The sequence below is a fragment of the Furipterus horrens genome, unplaced genomic scaffold (genome assembly GCF_987537825.1).
Source record: "Furipterus horrens unplaced genomic scaffold, mFurHor1.1.pri manual_scaffold_6, whole genome shotgun sequence".
Classification (NCBI taxonomy): Eukaryota; Metazoa; Chordata; class Mammalia; order Chiroptera; family Furipteridae; genus Furipterus; species Furipterus horrens.
The window spans coordinates 36,342,447-36,370,397 of record NW_028327176.1 but is presented as its reverse complement, the minus strand read 5'-3'; the positions used below and the strand labels follow the sequence as shown (position 1 = coordinate 36,370,397).

The 27,951-nt window shown below is 39.0% G+C and overlaps 2 protein-coding genes across 2 annotated transcripts; one reads left to right on the top strand and one right to left on the bottom strand.

The window, feature by feature from the left end:
• Positions 1-25: 25 nt before the first annotated feature.
• On the bottom strand, positions 26-26,468 carry CIMIP6 (ciliary microtubule inner protein 6). Its single transcript, XM_090280736.1, is given in 5 exon segments — positions 26-424; positions 1,195-1,310; positions 13,301-13,454; positions 22,723-22,933; positions 26,257-26,468. Coding segments are annotated over 5 exon segments (1,092 nt in total).
• Positions 26,276-27,619, top strand: LOC150005977 (partitioning defective 6 homolog beta). Its single transcript, XM_090280255.1, has one exon. It carries the CDS (start codon positions 26,467-26,469, stop codon positions 27,583-27,585), a length of 1,119 nt encoding a protein of 372 aa, XP_090136381.1. The 5' UTR covers positions 26,276-26,466; the 3' UTR covers positions 27,586-27,619.
• The last annotated feature ends 332 nt before the right edge of the window (positions 27,620-27,951 follow it).

Below are 27,951 nucleotides of genomic sequence, written 5' to 3'. Positions count from 1 at the left end.
GGCCTATATAATGACTGAAATTCCTCTACATTCCAAGGATTATGTCTTTATCTGAAGATGATAATTTATCCTGACTTTTTATTGGTGGATTTGAGGGATTGTGCCTGGGGATCAGAGCATCTACTGTAGTTGTTTGAAAGGCATCTGCAATCTTCTCTCTTCTCTCAGGACTTCTGGGGCATGCCTTGGCTGCCTCTCGGATGTCTGTTTCTGATAAGTGAACTTTAGTCTCTAACAGCTCTTGTCAATTTTGTCGGCAGAGACCCGGTGAGATCATTTTGCTTTCGGCTGAATTTCCTTTCTCTGTTTTTTTGTGCTGTTCTGATGAGCATGACCCTGGAGCATTCAGTAATACCGCTGTTCCCTTAGGAACTCTTGGCCTACTCCCTGGTTTTATCTCTGTCTGAATAAAGACTCCATGTCTCTGGAAAGGAAAACAAAGTTGACATTAACCAGGGAGCACAAGTTGCTGGAACTATGAACTGAATTCGTGTGTTAAATCAAGGCCTGGTGATTCAGGCACTTAGGTCTCTGCTTCTTCACTGGCTGTCACCTAAGACCATGATAATTATTGGTGAACCTTTTAAGCAAATTATAAAATAGGGTGCACCAGAAAATGTACAGGAAGGGAAAGCAGAAAGTTAAAGATGCAGCTTCTAATTATCTCACATTCTCAACTTTGCTATCATTTGGATTGTATGAGACTATTCATATCAAATTTCATTTCTTGTTCTATGGGTTGCTATAGGAACTAAAGTTCATACACTTGAAGACTTATGATTGTATCCCAAATGTCTATTAGTTCCAACAAAAGACTTAGTTACAGTGAAATATGAAAACAAATATTTTTAGTTGGAAAAAATCCAGCAATTGACTATTACATTTCTGTCTGATCCCTCTGCAACACACACGTCAGCACATCAAAAAGGTCATCCAACTGCTTTGCTCATACCTTAAGTGAGAGATTTTAATTATTCAAACCGAATTCCAAAGACTGTGATCCAAAATTATGACATCATTCCTTAGTTTTAACTATGACATTGTTGAGATTTTATTTTACTAATAACCATGTTAACTTGTTTAAATAAACTTTGAGAAAGGTGATTATGACTTGAAAAGGCTTAAATTTAGTTCTAACATAAATATATATCCCTTCCTAAAGTATTCAATAATTGATTCTAAATACTGTCTCACCTTGCCCCTGATAGGCTCATTGGGAGTTTTCCGGGCATCATATTGATGTTTGAAAGAGATGCGTTCTATAAAATTCTTCTGAAGTTCTGCAGATGCATCAGGAGAGGCAAGTGGAACTAAGGGGGAAAAAGTAGATTTGTGAATTCAGGACAGAATTTGGATTTGTGGATGCACATAAAATCAGCATTCATAATATTCATGCTTTATTGAAAATGCTAATGAAATTAAGTTCTTTTAAGTATGCAAAGTTATTTACACACATCTAAATAATAAATGTAATGGATTCAGCATTCTTTCTCTATGAAAGGAACCAGATTAAAACAACCAATTTAACTCCACATATGCAATTACTGGTAATTAAAAAAACTAATATTAATGCAAGAATGGCTTTAAAAATCTGTTAGATATACTTGCAAAGATACCAGCCGAAGTTTTGAGAAAAGCATAAGTACAATATATTTTTCAACTTATTTTTACTCCCAGAAATGCTATGAGAAGTGTATGGATAAGCTGTTCCCAGCTAGCACCACCAGAATGAACTGGAAGACCCTGGGGCTGCTGCAGTTGTAGTTGAAAACCTAATTCTTTTTATTTCTCATTAAGAGAAGCTCTGACAATTTGCAAGAGTATTAAACCCTGACTTTTAAATAATCAACCTGGGTGATGGGCAGATAGGGATTTTTATATTGGTCTCTCTACTTACTCTATCTTTAGTTTTTTAAATAATTTTTAAAGATGTTATATATTTATTTTTAGAGGGGAAGGGAGAGAGAAAGAGAGGGAAAGAAACATTGATGTGTGAGAAACATTGATCAGTTGCCTCTCACACGCCACCTACGGGGAACCTAGCCTGCAACCCAGGCATGTGTCCTGACCGGGAATAGAACTGATGACCTTTTGTTTGTGGGATGGTGCTCAGCCCAGTGAGCCACACCAGTCAGAGCTAGTATTTTAAATAATTTTTAAAACTCACTTTATTTTTAGTGTACAAAGTTATGTAAGGAGTCAGGGTAATCCCCAATTTAGTGGCATAAAATTCTATCAAGCCAAAAGTTTGAAAACTCCCCCTTTTATAAAAAATATGTACTTAAGACCTTATGCACATCTACCATATCTATGAAATGATAACAAGAAACTGGTAACAATGGTTTTGTATGAGGAGAGAGGTAGCTGACTGAAAGATAGAGGTGGGTTCACTTTCCCTGTATATCCTATTGTACCATTTGAATTTTGTACTGTATGCATGAATTAACTATTAAATACAAAATTGAAAAATTTTAAATCATGTCTTTAAAATTAGGGAGGATATACATGAAGGAGAAATATGTTAGTAAATTCAAATTTATTAAGCATTCATGAATTCAATTCAATATTCAGACATTGATATAAACTAACATTGCCAGCAAAAAATGATGAGTGTTCAAATATATATTACCTGATACAAAATGACAACCTTTTCCCAGTTAGTAGGTTAAAAATAAAAAAGCTAATTGATAACATTTTCTTGATTTCTAATTGAGATCAGATATTCAAAACTCATTTCCTACTTAATCATTACCTTTTAAAAAAAATTTGCTAGCACACAAAAGACTAGCAGGTGCCAAAGATTTAATAGAAATTTGTGGACAACTATGACATTGAAAATTCTAACCATAACTTACTTTTTTCCAACCAGTTGGGGAAAGACTACCAGTTTTTGGATGAATGCCTTGGTCCAGCTCACAGAACATTAGTGTTTTCAGAAACACAGTTTGATAACTTTTTGAATAAAATAAAGAAGCTCTAAATTTAGGCCTTAATCAGGAGGGGTTAATGAAGTATCCCAGCCTGGGCTTTGAGATAAGACAGACAGGTTTTCCCATCCCAGCTACCACATTTCCTAGCTGTGTGACTTGGAACAAAATCTCTTAATTTCATTGAGATTCAATTCCATCCTCTCTAAAAATAGGAATAATAATAATTTGCTTTCAGAATCGTAAGGATTAAAGACCAAGTCTCTAGGATGCTGGGGTCAAAGTCAGGCAGGGGCTGACTCTTCAGTGTCCTGACAAAAGAGGAAGCTGTGGAAGGAAGAAGAAGCATGCATCTGATGAACTACAAAAAATCTGTAAGGCGATAAAGGGGTGGTGGCAGCTTGCAGGAGGGTGGGGAGGTCAGATGCAGCCAACAGAGAATTGGTTGGGGAAAGCTTTTGAAATCTGCTCTTGACTTCCCCCCACATTGCCTTGGGAAGATCACTGCTTGCCACAGGGCTGCAGAAACTGGCAGGAACTGTCTAGCCATCTGTTGTCAATTCAGTAACATCAAAACAGCACAGGCACCCCTATGGGTAAGAAGGTGATTTAAAAAGCGGTGTTTGCTGCCCTATTGGGCATTTCCTCCACCATTCCCCTAGTAACCATCAGTGCTGGGGGATTAAAAATACCAGAAGATGTCCTTCTCTCACTGGTGCCTCTTTTTAAGAGTTTAAAGGGAAAAGAAGTATAGTCCTGACTTGAGGACTGATCTAGAGCAGTGGCAACAAATGGAGATGGTCAGCATCGGTTTTGTGGGGACTGATGCTCTCCAGTCTGACTCTTATTTTCTTTCCTTAAATTCAATGGGAGGCACACAAGCCAGTCCTTGTCTTTAGCCTTTGCCTACACAGGGCTGCTGATTCTCCTCAGGCAATATGACCCAAGATAAGCTAGATGGACACTATAAAAGAAAGACAACAAGATTAAAAATATATACTAAGTGAAATAGAATTACTAGAATCTATGCACTAAAAATTAAAGTAAGCATCACAAATATCCTCAAAGATATAGAAGGTATTACTATGAAGCAAGAATTAGTGATCATAAAAAGTCATGTGAAATATTAGAAATAAAAATAATAATTAAAAATTTTAAAAGATGGGATAAATAACAAGGTTCATGAACTAGAAAAACAGGCTAAGAAGCTCTCCCAGAAGGCAGCAGGAAACGATAAAGAAATAAAAATATAAAATAGAAGCTAAGAGACATGAACAGTAGAAGTACCAACACTAGAATTCAGGAGACCTGGAAGAAGGAATAGAGAGAAGGAAGTATTTGAAGAAATAATGATGATAACTATACAAGAATTAAAGTTCAAAGACCTCATATTGAAAGGGCTCCCAGATTACCACACAGGTAGCAGGGCCAGGAGTAAGTGAGGCAGGTGGGATGCAAAATTCAAGGGGCACTTGCATGATCCTAGGAGTGAGTGCCTCCTTAAATTTTACACCCGAGTCTTCTTGCTTGCCACACTCTTCCCAATCCTGCAGTGTAGATAGGAAAAACTCACACCTACGGCATTTATAGAGAAATTTAAGGTTATCTAAGACAAAGAGAAATTCTACATGCTTTCAAAGAGGAGAGGTAGGTTACCAACAAAGAAGTGAGAAGCAGATTTATATCAAATTTCAAAACTACATAGGATACAATAACTGATTTAATATTTTAAAATATTAAATGGAAAAGAACTTTAAGACTAGGATTATTATGTCCAACTAAACTGACATTTAACTCTGAAGCCATAATAAAAAATATTGGGGGGTAAAAAAAGACCTTGAAAATTTCCCCCATAACAGTCCTACTTAGAAAAATTCCTAGAGGAAAAACTCAAGAATAGAAATAAATCAAGGAGGGTGCCTAAGGTATATAGAAGAAAATACAATTTTTTGTTTCCTTAAAAAGACAGAGACTAGCCCTGGCTGGTGTGGCTCAGTGGACTAAATGCAGGCCTGCGAACCGAAAGGTCAGTGATTTGATTCCCAGTCCGGGCTCATGCCTGGGTTGCAGGCCAGGTCCCCAGCTGGGGGCATGCGAGAAGCAACTGATTGTTTCTCTCACACATCAGTGTTTCTCCCTCCCTTCCCCTCTCTCTAAAAAATAAATTAATTAAATTAAAAGAAACAAAGAGTAAGACTAAGGAATAGAAAAATAAGTATTACACCCATAATACTCTGAGCTAAAATTCTACCGATTAACATATTAATAGAGATTCTGGTGAATATTATTTTAAAAATAAAATAGTATAATGATTGCTAAGGAAGAGAAAAAACTCCTTATTTGTAGATGATATGATTACCTAAATAGAAAAACCACTAGAATCAATAAATTATGAGAATAAGGGTGTGGCAAGGTAAGCAGATAAGTATTTAACAATCAAAAGCATATTGCTAAAATGACAGTAATCTCCTAGGAAACAAAATGAAAAATAATATATATTCTCTGTAGGAACAAAAACTATATAGTATAAAGTTTCTAAAAAATAACAAAGAATTCAGAAGACCTTTATAGAAAAACATTTTAAACTTTTAAACAAAAAAGTAGAACTGAATAAACTGTTCATACACTTAGATAAAAGTGGATATAGTATGTTACTACAAAGGTGGCAATTTTTTCTAAATCTATAATGTCAACACAACCCAATCAAAGTTGCAGCTGAATACTTGGAGGAATGTCATGAATTCCAAAGTTTAAATGGAAAAATAAAGGTCCATAAATAGAGTGGTCAACTCTGAAAAGGAAAAGCAAAGAATAAGAACTTTCTCTATTAGATATTAAGACAAACAAAAAAATCTATATAACAAAAACAGTACTCAGCAACTGAAAGTTAACCTAAGGAACAGCGCTCAGAGACAAATCCATTTATATAGTAAACCCTAAGATACAATTAAGAAGGTCCCACTAGTCAACGATGGGAGTATAGATTGTTTAGTAGTTGGTATCCAGAAAACTTCACTCCATAGAGAAAAAAGGAATAGGTCCCCTATTTAATACTGCAAATAAAAGTGGAATCTAGGCTTAAATACATAATTATGCAAGGTAAAATTATAAAACCATGACAACATATAAGATACTATTTTTAAGACCTAAGGGTAGGAAAACTCATCATAAACAACCAATGCATAACCCATAGATGAAAACTTGATAAACTTGATTACATCAAAATTTAGGATTCCTGTTCCATGAACAACACCATGGGCAAAGCTAACAGATAGTAGATTGGAAATATTTGTAACATGAAAACTAAAAGAGATAGGACATCATTCATTTCATTAAAGAGTGAGGGCAATTTAAAGACATTTTCAGACAAATGTAAAGAGTTGGTCATTCCTAAATTCTCACAGAAAGAACTATTTAAGGACATTACAGTAGTCTGTTACATTGGTGGCCCCAATGAAGCAGGCATCCCAGTATTCACATCCTTGAACAGTCACCTCCTTGTTACTATGAACTGGCCATGTGATTAACTTTAATGAATAGGATTTGGCAGAAGTAACATGGTGCCAGTTCCAGGCATAAACCTTAAGAAAGCCTAAAGCTTCTGATTTTGCATTCTTGAGAGTCCTGAGCTGCCATGTAAGAAGTCCAGCTACCTTGCTGGAGAAATCACATGGAGAGACCACAAGGAGATGGAGAGGCCTAATCATTCCAGTGTCCTAGTTGAGTCCAGTCCTCAGACAATCTACCAATTGAATGCAAGCCCATGAGCACCCATCAGCCAGACCAGCTGAAGAACTGCCCAGCTGAGCCCCGTTCAGATGGCAGAATCATGAGAAAATAAAATGGTTGTTCTTTTAAGCAACTAAATTTTGGAGTGCTTTGTTATGCAGATAGCAAACAAATACTTCAGAAGGAAGTCAATTAAATAAATTTAAATGAATCATCTTTTATATAGTAGTAATCAGAACCTTTAAAAATCTCAAAAATAATAACTTAAAACATTTTTTCATGGGGACAAATAAAAGGAGAGGAAGGGTAATCTGAGCTATTATAGAGAGAAATTCCTTACCCAGACATTATGCCTGTCAAAATTAGACATAACTGCCATGTTCATTTATGCAAATATATGAGATTTTTAAAGAAGCCAACAGTAGTGAAGAACATCTATGTGAGAAAACATCAAAGAAGATATTCAAGTTCTTAGTGTTTACTCTACATAAAAATTCAAATCAGATCCAAACTAATTACTTAAAAGAAGGCTTTTAGGTAAGGCTTACAAAAAATAAGGCAAAGTCTATGAAGAATTTTTAAAATCCACTCACTGTTTCTTAGAAACTTGATCTAGTTAAAATAGAAATTTTCTAAACAAGGATACAACAAACAAGTTGGCATCTAGCCATCTATATTTTATTGGCAAAGCCAAGATTTATTCAAATACACAACATATTGCTCATATTGGAGGAAATTTAGCTTTTACTTTGAGAAATTTTCTTAACATTTTGTGTCTTCTTGAAAAACATGAGTAATATTTGTCTATTAGAAAACCCATTCTTCTACATAGTATTTATTTTTATCTTACCCAAGAAGATTATTAATGTAAAAATAATAGTATAGATTTTCAAAATACAGTGATAAAAACAGAAATTTGAAAATAACTACAGCAAGTAATTGTTATGTTATCCCTGGTGCAGAAAAAGCAACACAAACTAAAACCTTATTTAGAAAATTATTTTTGCCACTATATCTGAATTTGAAATTCAAAAGAATGTTAATATATCAATAGTAGTTGATAAACAGCCAAAGTTTCATTTAAATATGAAATACCTCCTTCACAAACTAGCTCAGCCCTTCCAATTTATAGTTTTATTATATAAAACCAAAAGTGAATACTTATTCTTACAGGGACTCGGATATATTCTGGAGCATAGTCATTTGTTGGACTAACTGTGGATGGCAGCCTGGAAATTGTGTGCTGGTTTAAGACATAAAGGGCACTTTCACTGTCAGCACAAGATGACATTGCTGAAATGCCAAAGTCTAGGCGTAATTAAGTGGGCTGATTGAACAGAATGACTATGAGATGACTTTTAAGTGGCATTAGTGCATGTTTATATATACATTTTCTATGTCTACATGCATAATCTGGCATGTATAGGCTAGTTTATATACATTATTTCAAAAATTATATTAAAATATTTTCTTTTCAAATCATTTTCATCTAATATAGAAATACCATCTAAAATATGAATAAATTTCAGGCCTACATTGGTGTGTATGCTAGTTTAAATTACTTTATGACTTTAAAGTAATCTGTTAGATAATATGTAATTATCATTAAACTAATCAATTGATATTAATTGAGTCTGGGCATTGTGCTAGGACCTGGGATACAGTAATGATCTTGGCAATGAGCAATACCAATAAAAGAACAGAGACAGAAGGAGAGTGATAAGAAGGAAAGAGGAGGAGAAGGAAGAGGAGGGAGGAGAAAGGAGGGAAGAAGGGAGAGAAGGCACATGGAGGGAGAAAGAAGATGTTCACACCAGGTTCCCAAAGCTAGATTCCAAGGCAATATCTAATTTAGTATCGTCGTCGGCAGCCGTCCGTCTCGAGAGACGATGGTGTAGCTTCTTAAGAGTCTATCTGCACCGCCGAGAATGGCTGTGCAGTCCGACTCAGGAGTGACACGGTATCTGTCTCCTCCCGTGTTGAATCGACATCTTGCGATGACGCTGGAGTGTCCTCTCCAGTGAAGCTGAAGCTACAGAGCCTGGGCAGGGTGATATGGAGGGTCTGCTGTTGCCCATGCAGCAGACCCCCCCTCTCTTCGCAGCTGAAGGGTCCAAGGGAAAGACGGAGTCAATACAGCTTGGTTTCAGGTGCGCCGCAGGAGTTGCCGGTGTTGACTACAACGTCGAACCGCCTTAGGGACTCCGGCTCCGGATTTTCTGTCGGGGTTTACTCCCTTAGCCGTTCCCCTGAAGAGGTATGCCGCAAGGCAGCGGAGGTTTTTTGGAGTCAGAGTTTTCCTTCTCTGGTCTAATTTAGTATAATGCAATAATTACTAATAGAAACAGCTACCATTTGTTGTCCACTATACTAAGCATTGTAGTAGGCCACTTTGTTTCTCATAACAACAATGAGAACTAACGGAGGACCTAAAGGAGTGTGGTATCATTTATGCTTTTTAAAGATCCATCTGATAATGGTGTGAAAAACAAATTATGGAGGAGAAAGGATGGAAGCAGAAGAGCAGTGGTTGCACTACAATGGTAAGAAGATTTGGGATATATTTTGAAAATTAAGGTGTCAAGTTTTGCTGATAGATTAGTTGTGGAGGGTATGGAGTTTTAGATGACTTCCAGATTATCAAAGCTTGAGCATCTGGGGGAATAGAGGTGGTATTTATTGAGATAGGGAAGGCTGGCGGAGGAAGGTTTGGATGGGTGAGACAAGATGTTCTATTCCAGCCATGCTAAGTTTGAAAAGGAGATTAGCTATCCAAAAAGAGATATTAAGTAGGTGGTTGGATACCTAGTCTTGAAGTTTAGTAAAGAGGCCAGGGCTGGAGAGAAAATTGGTTCTTAAATTAGTTACTTTGACTTTACCCTTAAATGTCTTTTCCTTGTTTCATCTACTTTGGGTAGTATCTCCTGAGTGTTCCTGTTAAATAATATTAGCACCCTTGTCTTCTACTTCTCATCTTTTGTCAACTGCGTATATACTTTCTTGTTAAAGCTGATGATATAATTCTGTTCTGTAACCATATTTAAATTTTCCATATTGTGTTTCTAGATTGATGTTAAAAGTTGAGACCTCCTAAATAGCATTTACAATATAATTGAATTTTGTTCACTTATGGTCCAAATATTGTTCCAGGACTACATTTTTTTCTCAGTGTGTCCAATGCCCAGTGCCACTTGAAAAAAAAAAAAGGATCTAGTGTCCATGTCAAATAAATCCTCTTTTCTAGGTTAAAAAATTATTTCCCCTGAGAACATTGAAGACATCAACTACATTGTGCTCTTGCCTCACTGCTGCTTGATTCCATATTGATTCTTATTTTTTAGATGGTGACTTATTTTTCTTTCTCTTTATGGAATCTTCACTTGATAGTTGTTATTCTGCAATTTCATAGTGATATCTAGGTGTGTATTTTTTTTTTTCCTTCATACTTCGAAGTTCTCAGTAGGCCCTTTTAATGACTCTCTTTTCTTCTTTTTTTTTAATTGTATTTTTTCCATTACCATTTATCCCCCTTATATCCCCCCCTCCCACAACCATCACCACACTGTTGTCCACGTCCATAAGTCCGTTAATGCCTCTCTTTTATACTGGGAAACTTTCTTATTATTGTAGCGGCTGTGTAGAGCACTAGTTATTATTATAGGTACTGGGGTCAGAGACTGAGTTCATATACCAATTGTGTATCTTTGGGCAAGTTATTTAAATTTTGTGCTTTCTATCTGAAAAATGAGAGGATTCACTGTATTACTATACTATTCCATAGGGTTTGTGTGAGAATTAGAAAGTTCCACAGAAGTCCCAGCAAACAGTACGTTCTCAATGAATGTATTGTATTGTTACCTGACAGCCTCGTGCTGTTCCAGAACAGTCAGTGGGGTCCTACCGCTTGCCACCCATAGGCAAAAACTCTGGAGACAGAGTCTGGTGGAAAGGGAAGGAATCTCGTATTTAAAGTATGTACAGCTTGAAATAATGGCAGGTTTCTGTCTCAAAGCCCGTTTCTTTTAAAATGCCTCAAAGAAAATCACCCTGCTACCCTCTACCAGCTCAGTTCAAGGTTGCACCAGGACCCTCTCCTCCCACCCAAAGTACCATCTTTGTCATCCTTCAGAGTCTGTGCATCCAGGCAGCCTACTGGCAGCACGCCATCCTCTTCTGGCTGCTGTTAAGCCCTGTGCCTTAGTGCTGTGTGTCTGAGGTGCTGCCTCTGTGGCTTCTTTTGGTGGATCACTGTCCACAGGGAGGGGTGTGGGACCTGCTGCCGCCAGGCCAGTGCTAGCGGAGGATGGGTGGACGCCTCTGACAGCTTCCTGCAGCTTCCCACACACAGGAGGGACACGGGGCTTGCCGCCCAGACGCCCGCCTCCCAGGACACCCCAGCTCAAACCTCCTCACTCCCTTTTTACCAACCTAGCGCCCGCAGGGCTCCGGCCAGGCAAGTGGGCAATGATCCCGGGTGACACAGTTCCCCTAAGGCCTGACAGTTCAGGAGCCTGAGCCCCCCAGCTCTGACCAGCCAGTCAAGGGAAGGGAGAGCAGAAGTATGCATTTTCTGTGCACTCTGCTTTTAAAGACCCCACCCCCCATAATCCCCTTGCAATGGAAGTAAATGGGAGAGTATGTCCTGCCCATCCAATCACCTCCCTAACTCCAAGCGTCAGCCCTTCGCGCTTCTTTTCTGCTGAGTCATGTGTGTGTCGTCCAGCTTCCTGGGGTGACACAGGCATCTGCAGTCTTTGGCACTTTTCCACCCCTCCCCATTTCTGGGGGTGGTCCCCCGTTACAGTATTGACAACTATCTCACCTTCAGTTTTTACGTTCTTTACTCCTAGAGCTCTGGAGAAGTTGGACCTTCCAGACTGATTCTCCAGTTTGTTTTTATTCTCTAATATTCCCTAGTGTTTTGGTTGTCATTCTTTTATGCTCTGTGATATTTCAAGTAACCCTCTGATGCTTCCTACCCCCTTTCCTTCTGTTATGCCTGGTGATTGAGCCTATAGTTACTTTGGGGTTTTGTCAGGCAGATTGGCTCATCTTTATTGCATCTCCTTCTATATATTCTAGGCTATTGCTTCTTGTCTCTCATTTATCCATTAACAGGTTTTCATTCTTCTCACATTCCAGAAAGTTCTTCCTTCCATTCTCTTTACTTTTATGGATCAATTGATTTGCTATCATTGAATAGGGTTTTGGGAGGCCAGGGATTTAGATAAGAATACCTCAGTACTTGTCAACTTCAGAATTCATCAAACCCTGTACTCGTCACATTTTGACAAGAAAAAAAAATGTTTCAGCACTCGGCACTTGATCAGGATTCATGGCCCTTGCTAGAACTTGTATGAGCCATGACGATGCCTACACAAGAAAATGCTTCATTGTTCAAAACTCATTGGTTCCAGCACTCATCATGAGTTCCAGAATGGATTAACGGTAAGTACCGAGGTAACCACTGCATTTGTATTCAGTTTACCATCCTAAATCAGAAGAGGAAACATTATTACCTTTCTAAACCAGAGGCCATTGTTACAGGTTATCTTAACAGCCCTCTCCCTCAACTCCCACCCTTAAGGTGGTAATCATACTGAATACGACCATTTGAAGGTCATTTGTCCTGACCTTCAATCTAGCTGCCTTTTGTATGCTTAAGTAGAACAGCCACATTGCAGAGGCCAGAAGGCTAAAATTAAGTGAGGGACTGCTGACCTCTAAAAATAATTGTTTGTTGTCTTCTGTTGTGTTTAGAAAATTTGAAGTTGAGCTAATGAACTTTTGTATGGAGTAAAGACCAGAGTGGGTACTCAATAAATACATTTTTGTTTTTACTGAATCCTGCACTTCTTTTAAGACATGCTAAATCCTAATCCAGAAGTAGGAATGACTAGGACATGGGTTAAATTTATTATAATGGCATGATCAGGCAAAATAAATTTTATATCTGAAAATGTTTTAATAGTGTGTGTAACAGCGTGAATATTTCCTAAATTATGTTTTGTGGGATATCAGGAATTACAAGATCATACCCTAAAAAATGGTGAAGTGGTCAGTGAGAAAAATAGCATTATTTATTCCTCTTTTTGGAAATTCATTATGTCTATGCTCAGAATAACGGTATTAAGAGCTCTGTGTATGTATGTATATATATATATATATATATATATATAGATGAGTGTATATATGTTAATATATAAAACATATAATCTGTTTAACTGTATAATTTAGTTTTGCAAAACTGAATTTTTTTGAGCATCTATAAACAACAACAAGAAAACTAGTGTCCCTCAGATTGCACTTTGAGAAATACTGCCTTTTAGCATCGCCTACTATTTTAATAGTTATGATTTTTAAAATTTGTGGCAAGAAAGAACAGAATGCTACTAAGTTTCTGACTTGGAGGCTGGTGTTAATGATCAGTACACTTTTATTAGGTTATATTAAATGTGTTTGGAGATAAGCTGCCCACCAGGAAGGGATAAAGGACAAACTTGTCAAGAGCTGCGTTTACCATATATTTTCAGCTCCTGTAGAGAAGAAATTTTCTCAAGTGGTACCAGCAGATCTAATATATCTGAAGTTGATAAGAGTAACCTGAGATAATAGAGAAGAGGTTTTACCACTGCTAAACTTACCTATTCCACATGAAGGCTTTTGCAACTTGCTATGTTTGACTGGCAAAACCAATGGACATGTTGGTTTTTGAAAGTCACTCCTCTGGGTGCTTTTAGTATCATATGGTGGTTGGAAGTGACGTTCCAGTCCTTTATCATATGACCACCAGTCACCCTTTATGGAAAAAAAAATTGGAAACACAAAATTGGATATAGTAGGACATTTTCTGTGTGCTGCTTGATGTCTCCGAATGTCTAGTAATTTGATTCAACATGTCGTGGACATTCTAAAACAAAGTTCTAAAATCTATGAAGATATTTTCACATATTTCTTAAAAGACATCTAAAAATGAAATATATATACTTTAGTAAAATACAGCTGCTAAGTTCTTACACTACCTTCTATTAACAGATAGTTACAAAAATCGACAAAATAGTTATATTTCTATTTTATACAATTTTATTATATATTTACATTGGTATGCATATGTATTAAATGAGATTTAATCTAAAAATTATGTTCTATACTTTTTATTATGACAATAAAAATAATGTATTATCCAAAATGGTGGTTTTCCAAGTCCATGATCCACGCCATGAAATACATTTTATATTGTTATGCAAGAGCACACAATGCATACATATACATAAAACTAAATAGTTATCCCCAAAACAATACTTACTCCTACTACATGCAGCGCAGTTGCCTATTTTTCTATTTTATTTTATTTCTTTTCAATTTTATTTTATAATGCCTGTGCAACCACAGGGTTTTCTGCAGGGAAAAATTCTGTTGGGGCAGGAAATCAAGAAAAGGCTAAAAATTTGGAAAAGTACACTCTTCAGAGCTTGAAGTCAGAGCTGCTCAACTTTAGGTTCTTTGGTAAGGGAAATTATCTTCAGACTGAAAAAGATGAGATGAACATGCATAGATGAACAGAGAGCTAGACCTCACTTTGCAACTTTAAATGAGTGCCAGCTGTTAGGACAATGACAAATTGTAACCAGAAGTAACGAGTAAGTCTGCAGAGATCAAAGACATTTAGGAAGTAGGGAATTTTGGAGAATAGGAGAGACCAGCTGCCTCATTTTTCAGAATGGGTTAAAAGGTGAGTTACAAAAAATAAAACTACTTGATGTAAATCCTAGGAATTCTAGAGCAGATTACTGAACAGATGGTGTCTTCTCACTATCTGGTTGAAAATAGTCAGGTTTTACTATTGTCAGCATGCCTGGTTGCCTGGTTCTTGGAGCTCCACGATTATGATAGTGCTTATTATGCTCGGGGGTCTAGGATACGAAGGTCTTCTCTCACTCTCACTGCAATTCCACGAGGTAGGTACACCCACTTAATAGACGAGGAAACCGCTGGCAGATAAACTAACTTCCCCAAGGTATGTCACCAGCAGGCAGAAGGGCTGTCATAGTTCAACCCCAACGCAAACCCCACCCACCTGTGCACACTTCTATCTTCCATGCCACATTGCTGTATCAAACCTGCTATGGCATGCAAAACCAGGTGAGCACAAACTTACTTAAATTATTTCAAAAGTAAAAGTAAAAGGCACCAAGTGAGCGTCCTCAGAAAGATCTCCTATGATAAGGTTTTAAGGACTGCACTTAAAATCATCTTCGTTTGTTGTTTAGAAACTTACTTTGCTAATACATAATAACTGGGAAAGCAGCTCTGGGATAAGTGAACCACTAGGAAATGCCTGGCAGACTTCGGGGTTTTTTTCTTTGAACAGGAGTATAGTGTAAAAACTATCTTTAAAGCAGATACTGATTCAATTCCAAGAATTCTTTTGAATTTAGAATTTTACCAAAATGATCTCTTTAGTTTCACAAAGGAAATAATGAACAATTTTTCTAAAATGTGATTAATGACTTTAAGACCCCATAGTTGGTGAAAATGTTCTTATTAGTGTTATAAATTGGGTGGATTTTCACTTCCGCAAGATGGAATCCTACAGTTCAGAAAATGTTTTGTTTATATTTCTGGAGAGTGTGCCCTGTCCCTGAAAAGTCTGGTTTGTTCCTGGAAGAGGGCGAGTGTGTGTGCACCCATGCACATGTGCTTGCTTTTTTGGTCCAAGCATTTGCTTATGAGAGATTATAAGATTAAAGATATAGGTGGAGGCTTGTTTTTTCTTAATTCTCCTCATTCTAAAAAGACACTCTAAAAATTTACTGCTCTGTCTACCATCTGTCTAGGCTTTGGGGGTCAGACCGCATTGGCATATGGTAGAGGGGGTTTTGCCTAAAAAAGATAGTTGTTCCCAGTTCAAAACTTTGAACCCACCCCTGACTGTTGTGGCTCAGTGTGTTGAGCATCATTCCACAAAGCAAAAGGTGACTGGTTTGATTCCCAGTCAGGGCGCATGCCTGGGTTGCAGGCCAGGTCTCCAGTTGAGGGTGTGCAAGAGGCAACTGATAGATGTTTCTCTTGCACATCGATGTTTCTCTCCCTCTCTTCCCCTCTCTCTAATAAAATAAATATTAAGAAAATAAATAAAAATATTAAAACAAACAGAAAAAACTTTGGACCCAAAGATAGAAGGAAGTCCTCCCTTCCAGCCCAAGGCCTGTCCCCTTTCCTGCCCCAGGATAACAGTCTTTGGGGTTCCATGGTAGAGAGTGCCTGGAGATTCCTGGTGATGAGGCTCCTGTTTTCCCCTGGCCTCGGAAGGCCTAACAGCCATGCACTATGAACCCCACAGTCAAATTGCGAAAGCACCGTGAAGTGTCTCTGTGTTATACTTGTGTTCTCCCTAAGCCTTTAGAAATGCATTAGTAAACATTACTTATTTTCCATTCTTTGGGAAATTAAGGGAGAATCCTCAGGAGATAAGTAGTAAAAGAAAGTGAGACATCCTGGAGAAACCAGTTAAAAGAAGCAAGAGGTAGCAAGCCAAGCCCTGCAGCAACAGCCACGGTGGCCAGACCAAGGTAGCTGCTGGCGGTGCAGAGGCGTGGAACATAAAATCACACTTGAGGGATTCCTAGGAAAATATGGACTTTTTAAAAATATTGTTTCTTATTTTTCAATTACAGTTGACATACAATATTATGTTAGTATCAAGTTTACCCCCCCAGTGATTAGACATTATATAACTTGCTAAGAGATCACCCCAATAAACCTTGTGTCCATCTGACACCACACAGTTATTAGAATATTATTGACTATATTCCCTGTGCTGTATGTCACATCCCCATGATTATTCTGTAACAACCAATTTGTAGTTCTTAATCCCTTCACCTTTTTCATCCATCCCCAACCCCCTCCCATCTGGCAACCATCAGTGTTCTCTGTATCTACGAGTCTGTTTCTGTTCTGCTTGTTCTTTCTTTTAGATTCAGTTGTTGATAGGAATTTATTGCCATTCTATTGTTCATGTTTTTATCTTTTTCTTTATTCTTCTTAAATAAGACCCTTTAACATTTTATACAATACTGGTTTGGTGGTGATGGATTCAGCTTTTTCTTGACTGGGAAGCTCTTTATACATCCTTCTAAATCATAGCTTTGCTGTGTAATCTTGGTTTTGGATCCTTACTTTTCATTACTTTGAATATTTCTTGCCAATCCCTTTTGGTCTGCAAAGTTTCTGTTGAGAAATCAGCTGACAGTCTTATGGGAGCTTCCTTGTAAGTAACCAGCTTCTTTTCTCTTGCTGATTTTAAGATTCTTTATCTTTGTCATTTTAATTATGATGTGTCTTGGTGTGTGTCAGATCATGTACACCTGGACTTTGGTAATTAACCTGGCCCTGAACTTAGCATTTCCCAAAAGATATGTTGATGGACTGAAATGAAACTTTCCCAGAGGAAATGCTAATGGACTTAGCCCAAAATGTTAACTAAGCTGATGTGGGAGGAGGAAAGCAATGAGATGTAAATGACCTACTGAATATGTCAATAAGCAAACTCCCCCTTATCGAAAGGTGTATAAAAAAGGTGCCTGCAGAAGTGTTGGTGGTGATTCCTATGGGCCCACGAGGAGGACCGGGAGTCACCCTTCCCCTATTCCCTTGCTCCTATAGGCTCACGAGGAGGACCAGGAGCTACCCGCCCCCGCCTCTGCCGCCATTTTTCTTGCTCCTACGGGCCGTTGAGTCAGTCCTGGGAATTGCCTTTCCCCTTAACCCCCTCCCCCCTTCCTTTGTTCCCTCAATAAACCAGTTATCTGTTCCCACAGCAGTCTCTGGGCAATTTCTCAGAGCAGGGCTACCCTGACAGTGTGGTCCTCTTTGAGTCCAACTTGTTTGGGATTCTGTGCTTCCTGGACTTGTATGTCTCTTTCCCTCACCAGGTTAGGGAAGTTTTCTGTCATTATTTTTCAAATAGGTTTTTAATTCCTTGTTCTCTCTCTTCTCCTTCTGGCACCCCCATGATGCTAATGTTGGTGTGCTTGAAGTAGTCCAAGAGACTTTTTATACTATCCTCATTTTTAAAAATTCTTTTTTCTTCTTGCTGCTCTGATTGGGTTTTTTTTTTTTTTGCTTCCTTATATTCCACATTGCTGTTTTGATTGTTGGCTTTACCTACTCTGCTGTTGATTCCCTGTAAATTATTCTTCATTTCAGTTAGTGTATCCTTTGTTTCTTACTGGATCTTTTCTGTGCTGTTTAAGGTCCTCACTAAGTTCTTTGAGCATCCTTATAACCAGTGTTTTGAACTCTGCTTCTAGTAGATTTCTTGCCTCCATTTTGTTTAGTTCTTTTTCTGGAGTTTTGTTCTGTTCTTTCATTTGGACATGTTTCTTTGTCTTCTCATTTTAGCAGCCTCCCTGTGTTTTTTTCTATGTATTAGGTAGAGCTGCTGTGTCTCCCAGTCTTGGTAGAGTGGCCTGGTATAATAGGTGTCCTATAGGGTCCAGAGGTACAACCTCCCCATTCACCTGAGCTATATATTCTAGGTGTGCCTGCTCCCATCTCCCATGCAGACTGTGTACACCATCCTATTGTAGTTGATCCTCATTTATGTTGGCATATCAATATGAGGGATTTCCCCCAGGCTGATTGGCTACAAGGACTGGCTGAGACTACCATGGAGGATCAGCCATGCAGGGTTTACTTCAGTGGGGCTCTGGTGCCCACTGAGTCTGTCCCTTGAGTGTGTCACTTGTGAAGGTGGTTGGGTGGTATTTTGACATGGTCTGAAGCTGTCCACTGGATGCTTTCACTTTGGGGCCTCTCAGGAGGTGCAGGCCAAGGTCAGCTGCCACCTGTATTCTGATCCAGGACACCTGGCATGAGCTCCAAAGCAATCTGCAAATAGCTGCTACTTGTGCTGGACTTGGAAGTGCCCAGGAGAGGCCAAGGTGCAAACAAAGGCCAAGCCCAGCTGTGGCTAGTACTGGACCTGGGGCGACTTAGTGAGAGGTATGAGGCCAGATGATGCTTATTTCAGAGATTTTAGGAGTCTGAAGCATGAACCAAGACAGGCCATTCATATGGAAAAGCCACTGGAAATAGTGTGAGTGGGCCCACAAAGTGGGTGGGGTAGGGTCTCAGAATAAAAAAGATGATCCTCCATGGTAGTCTTAGCTGGTCCTTGTAGCCAATCAACCTGGGGGAAATTCCTCATATTGCTGTGCTGACATAAATCAAGGCTCAACTACAATATGATGGTGGTATACACAGTCCACATGGGAGACGGGGAGTAGGGGCACACCTAGAGTATCCACCTTTATATACTAAGTGATAGGTTGATGGAGACTCAGGTATGGCTTCTGCCTGCTGGCTCAGAGCAGGAAGGGCTCAGAAATAAAACAATGGCCTCTGCCAGCACTTCTGTCTTGGAGAAAGCTGCCCCTACAGCTCCACCCTGAGGCCAAACAATTCAGCTTCTCCTTGTATGAACTGGGTGCCTTTTGAGATGCTGCCCTAGCACTGGAGCTCAGAGGGAGTGAGTCCAAGTAAGTCTGTGCACAGGCCCTTTAAAAGGAGCTGCCTGGGACTCCAGAGCCCCCCTCACTCAGCCAAAATCTCTGCTTGTTTTTACAGCCACAAGTTATGGGATGTCTCTTCCTGACACTGGAACCTGCGGCAGGTAGCTTGGTGTGAGGCTGGGACCCTTGCTCCACATCAGGGACCTCTACAGCTGAGATATCCTTCTTGATTTTTAGCCACTACACATGGGTGTGGGACCAGCCTGTCCTGTGTCTTTGCCCCTCCTACCAGTCTTCATGCAGCTTCTACTTTATACCCTTAGTTGTGGGACTTCTGTTCAGCAATACTTCAGGTGGTTCTGAATGATGGTTTTTCTATAGTTCAACTTGTAACTTTGATGTGGTTGTGAGAAGATTCAAGAACTGCATTTACCTCTGCTGCTACCTTGACTGGAAATATGGACTTTCAATACCACCTTACACAGAGACCATCACATTTGACTAGTAGAGCTTAGTGACTTTAAAAAGTTGAAGTGCTCTCCCAAGCACTGGAGTTACATTCTTCCTAAGGTCATCTCTAGTGTGCTGTGGACACCAGGAGGGGTGCTAAAAATGTCTCTTTTTAAGCAATTTGTAATGTCCCAGTAAGTTATCACTAAATTGTGTTCTGTGGAACACTAGTTCTACAGAATATTAATAGGAGATACATGAAAGAGGTTTCCATAGTTAAATAAATATGGGAAAAATTGTGATAAGAAAAATTAAGCAAGCTTATCACAGGATTTCTCCAAACCTTTATATGCTAATGTGAATCGTGAAGCTCTGAGAAGGGTAGATAAAAATACAGCTTTTAAAAAACATTATATGACTTTTGAACTTTATTTTTTGAGCATATAAGCAAGGTCAGTGCTCTCAAAAGTACACTTTTGAGAAAAAAAAACCACTTTGGAAAATAGTGTGATCTCTTTTAAAATACCAGTATTTAGCCCTGGCTGGTGTGGCCCAGTGGATTGAGTGCTGGCCTGCAAACCAAAGTGTTGCCAGTTCGGATTCCCAGTCAGGGCACATGCCTGAGTTGCAAGCCAATTCCCCATTTGGGGGCACATCAGAGGCAACCACACATTGATGTTTCTCTCCCTCTCTTTCTCTCTCCCTTCCTCTCTCTAAAAATAAATAGATAAAATATTTTTAAAAAATAAATAAAGTAAAATATCAATATTTAAAAATACAAGACTACCAAATTAGTTTTCATTGGAAGTGGCTGAGCTAAAATCACCTTTATATGTCAGCTAGCACCCCCAGTTTTATGTCCCTAGGTAGAACTGTATAACTAATTATTTTATTTAAAAATCTTGTAAATAAATAAAATCAACCAATCTGGTGTTCTAAAGATATTATTTTAGCAAAATACATAAGGCACCAAATATGTCAATTTAAATATTTAGACAACTTCATGTTCATTACTCGTATTTTAAAGCCAGCATTACTAAAAATCAGTTAATTGTTTTTTTAACCAAGCTAACTTGGGGAAAAGGGGACAACTGTAATTGAAAAACCAAAAATAAAAAAAAATAAAAAATAAAAAATAAAAAAAAAAGAAACCTATCATCTAAAATAAAAGAACAAGCCCTGGCTGGTGTGGCTCAGAGGATTGAGCAATGGCCTGTGAACCAAAACGTTGTTGGTTTCATTCCTGGTCAGGGCACATGCTTGGATTGCAGGCCAGGTCCCCAGTTGGGGGTGTGCAAGAGGCAAAGAAACACTTTGATGTTTCTCTCCCTCTCTTTCTCCCTTCCTTCCTCTCTCTCTAAAAATAAATAAAATCTTTTAAAAAAAAATTAAAAATAAGAGAACAAAGTTTACAAATACGTTAAATGAGTGCTTGTTTAGTCCACAGATACTTGGAAATGAGTACAGTCAAGGGCTTTTATTGTTGTTTTGCTTTCTAAATATGAACATTCCCTCTATTCCACACCCGAGTCAATCATGCTTTTTAACTCTGTGAGGCATGTTCAGTCTTTCTTTGTAACTCCTTATTTCTGTCTACTATCAACCTCTCTTACCTGTCTGTCCTCTTACTTCATTTCAGACTTACTTTTACCATCTCTTTAAGGTCTCTGACTCATTTAGCTTTTAGCACTAATAAAGATTCTGCTGCTCTTCTGTCACTGGTCTTACTGATAGCAGCTCCTCACACTTCAGTTCATTTATTTACTTTTTTCATATTTTTATTCTTAAATCAGCTTCTTTTCTGTATAAACTTATTTCCCCAGTGTAGGCATAGTCTATCCATTTCTTTTAAGTCCAAAATAATTTTTATAAAATAAAATAGTCTTAAAACTGCCCTTGTAAAGGTTTACTACCTGACAAGAACAGGTGATGTTATCATTATAAAGACAGTCCTCTAAAAGCAATCTCCATTTAAATGTTAAGCTAAAATCACAGTTACACCTAACTCACTACTATACCCAACCTTACACAGCAAAAGGAACCATTGGGGCTGTGACTAAGTTAAGGATCTTGATAAGGGGAGATTATCTCATTATCTGGGTGGGTCTAATGTAATCACAAGGGTCCTAAGAAGAGGTTAGGTAGGAGAGTCAGAGAGAGAGATCTGAAGATGCTTTGGCTTTGACCAGGAAGGGGCAGTGAGCCACGGAATGCAGGAAGCCTCTAGAAGCTGGAAACAGATCATCCCTTGGAGTCTCCAAAAGGAACCAGCTCTGCCAATAGCCAATGAGACTGATTTTAGACTTCTGAGCTCCAGGACTATAAGAGAATAAATTTGTGTTGCTTTAGCTAGTGTTTAATTTTGTGGTAATTTGTAACAGCAGCAACAGGCAACTAATACAATGACTTATAGCTCAACAAACCTGACTGTAAGAAAAAGAAGATAATGGAATATATTTTGTATAATAGTGAATGAAAGTGTGGTTGGCTAAAGGAACCACATTTCCTGGGTCAGAGAAGGGACTATCACATTTGCTTACTCTGTAATCTCAGACATGTCAATTTACTTCTTGGAGTATGTTACCATCTGAAAAATATTTCCAATAATACTTCCTAGAAATTATTGTGCAAATTCAAATATATAACATATAAAACACTTAGCTCATTCCTAACACTTTATATACTTTCAATAAATGGTAGCTATTATTTTGTAGAAAGTATCTGAATTACAGAGTATCATGGTAAGTTTTTATAGTTTAACTGTCACAAATACAACAGATTTCTTCAGTAACCTCCAGGCATTACTGTGGTGACTGTATGTGTGTGTGTGTGTGTGTGTATGGAAGGAATCCAAATAATCATTTTCCTAGAATGAATATGGAATATATATATGAAATATATATAGAATATATGTGCAAAAATGTATTTTTTATATATGTAAAAGTTGTCTATGAGAATAATTCCAGGTTACTGCTTTTAACTATTGGATTATAAAATGTATTAGTCTGAGATAGATCACATCCTTTAAGCAGTCACATCCTTTAAACAAAACAGCTTCTGAATCTAAATCTATATTTGTATATAATGAACATCTGTCTGACCTGATTTTCTGACCCATTTTGAGGATCTATGTAGGGCACTGGATCATTGTATGTTCTTGCATTTGTGTCAATGAATTTAGCATAATAGACACGTCCTCTCTTGACACATGATTTTGGATGTGGTGTACTTTTTCCAGGCTCCTTTTCTTGTTTGAATTCTTCTCTTTTTTCAGACACACATACTATACCGGCATCTTCTATTTTATGCTGTCTGAAAAACAGTATTAAATAGTAAATTATCCCAGTAAGCATTTCAGTACTGAGAGAGTCACAGTTACATAGGATATCGTCTTGCTCTACATCATCTAAGATAATGGGATTTGTGTTAATAATGATTACTCATTACAGGATACCAGTGCAGTGACTCTCATTTGCTTGGAGTAAAGAAGGAGCAGTGAATGATCATGATTACAAATCATGTTTGCAGTATTTCATTGTGGCTGTTACATAATCTTAATTCATCTTTAAAAGTTAGTTACCTAGTAAATTCAGCTATCTGGATAAGGATAACTATTTAATTTTAAAATCTCACCTGGTAAACTTATAAAAGCTACCAAATGACCACTGCTATTTATCAAGAAAAGACTAGACCACTGTGGACGCATCAGAACAATTCAATTTCTTACCACTTTATGCTTCTAATAATTATACTAGTACAAAAATATGAAAGTTACTGAATTCTTTAAAGTGTTAAAGAAATGTTTAGAAAGAAATAGTTTGTGGAATTTTTCTCCTTTTAAATAAGGAGTAGTCAACATTATAAAAGGGAGTATTTTAAATATCATATACTTAAAAATGAAAGAATATGAATTAGAATACTTTTACATAGAAGCTTTTAAAATCAAAACCCTGACTCATGGAAGGTGAGTGGATATGAGTCCAAATTTGGAGAGAAAGTGAACAATTCTGTTTGGCCTTATACATGGCCCTTAAAATGTAACCCCTACCTCACTTCAAACCAAAGCCAGGTCCACCTCCTTTTTCAAGTCCTTTTTCAATTAAAACTCTTCAATGGCTTCCCAGTGCATTTACAATGAAATGCTGCCCTCTTATCATAGTGTGTGACCCTGCTCCGGCTCATGTCTTCAGTTGTACTCAAGCCTCTCTCCCCTCGCTTCTCCAACCACCCCACCCCCACCCCTTCTTTTAGCAGTCTCTTTCCCCTCGAGTATGTGTATGTACTGCCTTCCCTTTACCTGGACTGGCTCGTTCCCAATGCCCTGCACAGCTGGCTCACTAACATTCATGTCTCAGCTTAAAAGTCATCTTAGACACTTTTCCTAGGTTTCCCCTTCCTAACCCCATGTAGTCTCCATTTTAGTATTTCCTTAATTTCTTTCATAACACCACAATTAATAATTCATGTACCTACTTTTTGTTTACTTGTTTTGGTAAGCACTACAAAAAACTTTTACCAATCAATAAGTTCCATGAAGGCAAAGATTGTGTTTCGTTCATCATTAGGTACCCACCATCAGGACATTATGTATTTATATCTGAGAACCATTATAATATTTACTATTACTAGTGAATCTCCTGGAATGGTTTTTACTCTGGCTGTTTTAGCTGTACACTCCCAACCCTTACTCTAACGCATGCACACACACACACAATATTCAGTACACTTGGAGTCAGGTTCCCTGCATCCCAACAAAAATTGCTCTCTGTCAACGATTTGGAAAAACTGATTACTGGTAAAGTATGAAGAACTTCTATGGCTTTTTCTATTACCATTCCAGAGATAAAAGTATTTATTTAAAGGTTGTGATTGATTCATCACTGTTTTACTCACATTCTTTTTTTTTCCGAATGCTTCTCATAGTTATAACCCAGCAATACGCTTGTACTGGAATTGGGTCCTTGGAGGAAAGGACTGTGGCTATTTACTTGCATGTCTAAGCATTCACCAATTAGGTACTCATGGTGTACATAAATGTGAAATTTATGATTCCATAGTAATCTTTTACTAGAAGGAAAAGAGAGTGAAAACACTAATGGGCTTGAAGGCATTTACCTTCTGAGCCTTGGTTTCCTCATTTGCAGAATAAGGACAATAATACCTATCGCAAGTGATGTAAGAATAATTTGTTCCTTCAGCAAATATTGAGTTATGAATTTTGAGGCACTGAGGATACAGGAGTGACCAAACAAAATTCCTGCCTTCACAGAGCTTATATTCGATTGGGGAAGGCAGATAAGAAATAATAAGTAAAACATGTGCAGGCATACCTCAGAGAGTGCCGGTTTGGTTCTAGAGCACCACAAGAAAGCAAGTATTGCGATAAAACTAGTATCTCAATAAAGTTAATGTAATCTTTTTTGCTGGTGAAGGGTCTTGCCTTCAATTTGTAAGGAATGCGACATCTGTGGAGTGCAATAAAGTGCCTACATTCTGTAAGATGGTATCAAGTGCTGAGGACCGCAACAAAGCAGGGAATGGGGAAGAGGGTTACGTGTATGTGGGAGGTAGGTTGTGTTTTTAGATAGTGTAGAGGCTGTATTATGAAGGTGACAACTGAAGAAGACAGGAAAGAAGAAAGTGAGCTAAGGGGATATCTGAGGGCAGAGAATCAAAGCAGCGTGAACTCTAACTGCCAGAGCTCTGCAGCAGAATTGTACCTGTCCTCAGAGTGGCGCCTCTCAAAGTGTGATCCTTGGAGTACCAACATTGGCATCAACTGCAGCTTGTTAGAAATATGATTCACGGGTCCCACCCCAACCTACTAAGACATCATCTCTGGGGCAGGTTCCCAGGAAACTGTTTTAGCCAGCTCTCTAGGTGTTTCTTATGTATGTGAGAACCACTGTTGTAGTGACAAAAACACAGGCTTTGGAAGCAGTTACTACTGGCTCCATGTCATAACAAGCTTGATTCAATCATTCTTAAAATTTAGGCTACATCAGAATCATGATCAAGCCCAGATTACTGGGCCTGCTCTCAGAGTTTCTGGTCTGATGTGTCTGTGGTGGGGAGCTTGCAAGAAGTGCATGTCTAGAAGTTCCCAGGTGATGCTGATCTGGGTCCACACTCTGAGAATCATTGCAGGTAACAGCAAGGAGGCCTGTGTGCTGGTGCAGAGTGGAGTCAGAGGGCAAGTAGTAGCTAAGGCCCAGTAGGGGAATGGGGGCACGTTGTGGAGGTCCCATAAGCCATTGTCGAAGCCTTAGCTTTTACTCTGCAGTGGCCAATGGAGAGTAGTGACCTAACTTGTGTTGTAAAAAGACCACTCTGACTGCTGTGTTGAGAAGCTGCAGAGAAACAAGGAGAGCAAGCAGCAAAGGCTACTGTAGTATCCAGGTAAGAGATGCTCATACTTGGACCGGGTGGGGATGGTAGTCTAAGGCATTAACTAACTATGGTGGATTCTGGATAAAATAAAGGTAAAACCTACAGAATTTGCTAACAAAGTAGATGTCATGTGTGAGAAGGAGTGGGCTATTCAAGATGACCAAGAATTTTAGGCCAGACAATGCCAGTAAAGTACCTGACATACAGTAGGTGCCCAGTAAACAGTGCGCTTTAAAAAGTATTACTGTAGAGTCGGACCCTCGTTCTCGCCGCGTAAGGAGCCAGCTGAGCAGAGCTCTGCGCGGAGCCCCGAGCCGCGGCCGCCCCTCTGCAGGTGCCTGCGAGGAGGCTCCCGGGCCGCAGCCACGTCCGGAGCCCTCTGGCCGCGCACCCTCTCCCCGCGCTCCCCGGGGGCGGCCCGGCTGGAAGAGGCCGCCGCGGGGCCCGGCCTCAGCATGAACCGCAGCCACCGACACGGGGCGGGCAGCGGCTGCCTGGGCACCATGGAGGTGAAGAGCAAGTTCGGAGCTGAATTTCGTCGTTTTTCACTGGAAAGATCAAAACCAGGAAAATTTGAGGAGTTTTATGGATTACTGCAACACGTTCATAAGATCCCCAATGTTGACGTTTTAGTAGGCTATGCAGACATCCACGGGGACTTACTACCTATAAATAATGACGATAATTACCACAAAGCTGTTTCAACGGCCAATCCACTGCTTAGGATTTTTATACAAAAAAAGGAAGAAGCAGACTACAGTGCCTTTGGTACAGACACATTAATAAAGAAGAAGAATGTTTTAACCAATGTGTTGCGTCCTGACAACCACAGAAAAAAGCCACATATAGTCATCAGTATGCCCCAGGACTTCAGACCCGTGTCTTCTATTATAGACGTGGATATTCTCCCGGAAACGCATCGTAGGGTTCGTCTCTACAAATATGGAACCGAGAAACCCCTAGGGTTCTACATCCGGGACGGCTCCAGTGTCAGGGTAACACCGCACGGCTTAGAGAAGGTCCCAGGGATCTTTATATCCAGGCTTGTCCCGGGAGGTCTGGCTCAGAGCACAGGACTGTTAGCCGTTAATGATGAAGTTTTAGAAGTTAATGGCATAGAAGTTTCAGGGAAGAGTCTGGATCAAGTCACAGACATGATGATCGCAAACAGCCGCAACCTCATCATAACAGTGAGGCCAGCAAACCAGAGGAACAACGTTGTCAGGAACAGTCGGACCTCCGGCAGCTCCGGCCAGTCCACTGATAACAGCCTTCTTGGCTACCCGCAGCAGGTGGAACCCAGCTTTGAGCCAGAGGACGAAGACAGCGACGAAGATGACATTGTTATTGAAGATAATGGAGTCCCGCAGCAGATTCCTAAAGCCGTTCCTGCCACAGAGAGCCTGGAATCGTTAACGCAAATAGAACTCAGTTTGGAGTCTGGACAGAATGGTTTCATTCCTTCTAATGAAGTGAGCTTAACCCCCGTTGCAAGTGGCACAAACACTGAATTTGAAACCCGTGTTCCAGATCAAAAACTCTTAGAAGAAGACGGAACAATCATAACACTATGAAACCACTGACTGAATGTTTTCTGAGTGAGGATGCCATGGGGACCTGTCAACTTGGCGAGTCGGAAGCATATATACCTCTGAACCAGTGACCCGGAATACGCATGAGGAAAAATAATGTTGCAAGCTTAAAAGGTTATTAAAATAGTAGTTTGGTAATTGCTAATATAAACTTTGGTGCGTCAGAGGTGAATTTAAGTCTAAATCAAAGGGGCCTTTGCTAATGCAATTACATGCTTTTGCTATTTTGTCTACGGAGAACTGGAAGGTAGAGCACATTCTCAGAACTGTGAGAGAGGACTAGATCATTTCCATTTGAAGTGGTTGCGTATTTAACCTGCTGTACGGAGCCCAGTTAACTTTTCCTTT

Coding starts and splice junctions, on each gene's coding strand:
- LOC150005977 (XM_090280255.1), top strand. CDS start 26,467: ATGAACCGCAGCCACCGACACGGGGCGGGCAGCGGCTGCCTGGGCACC.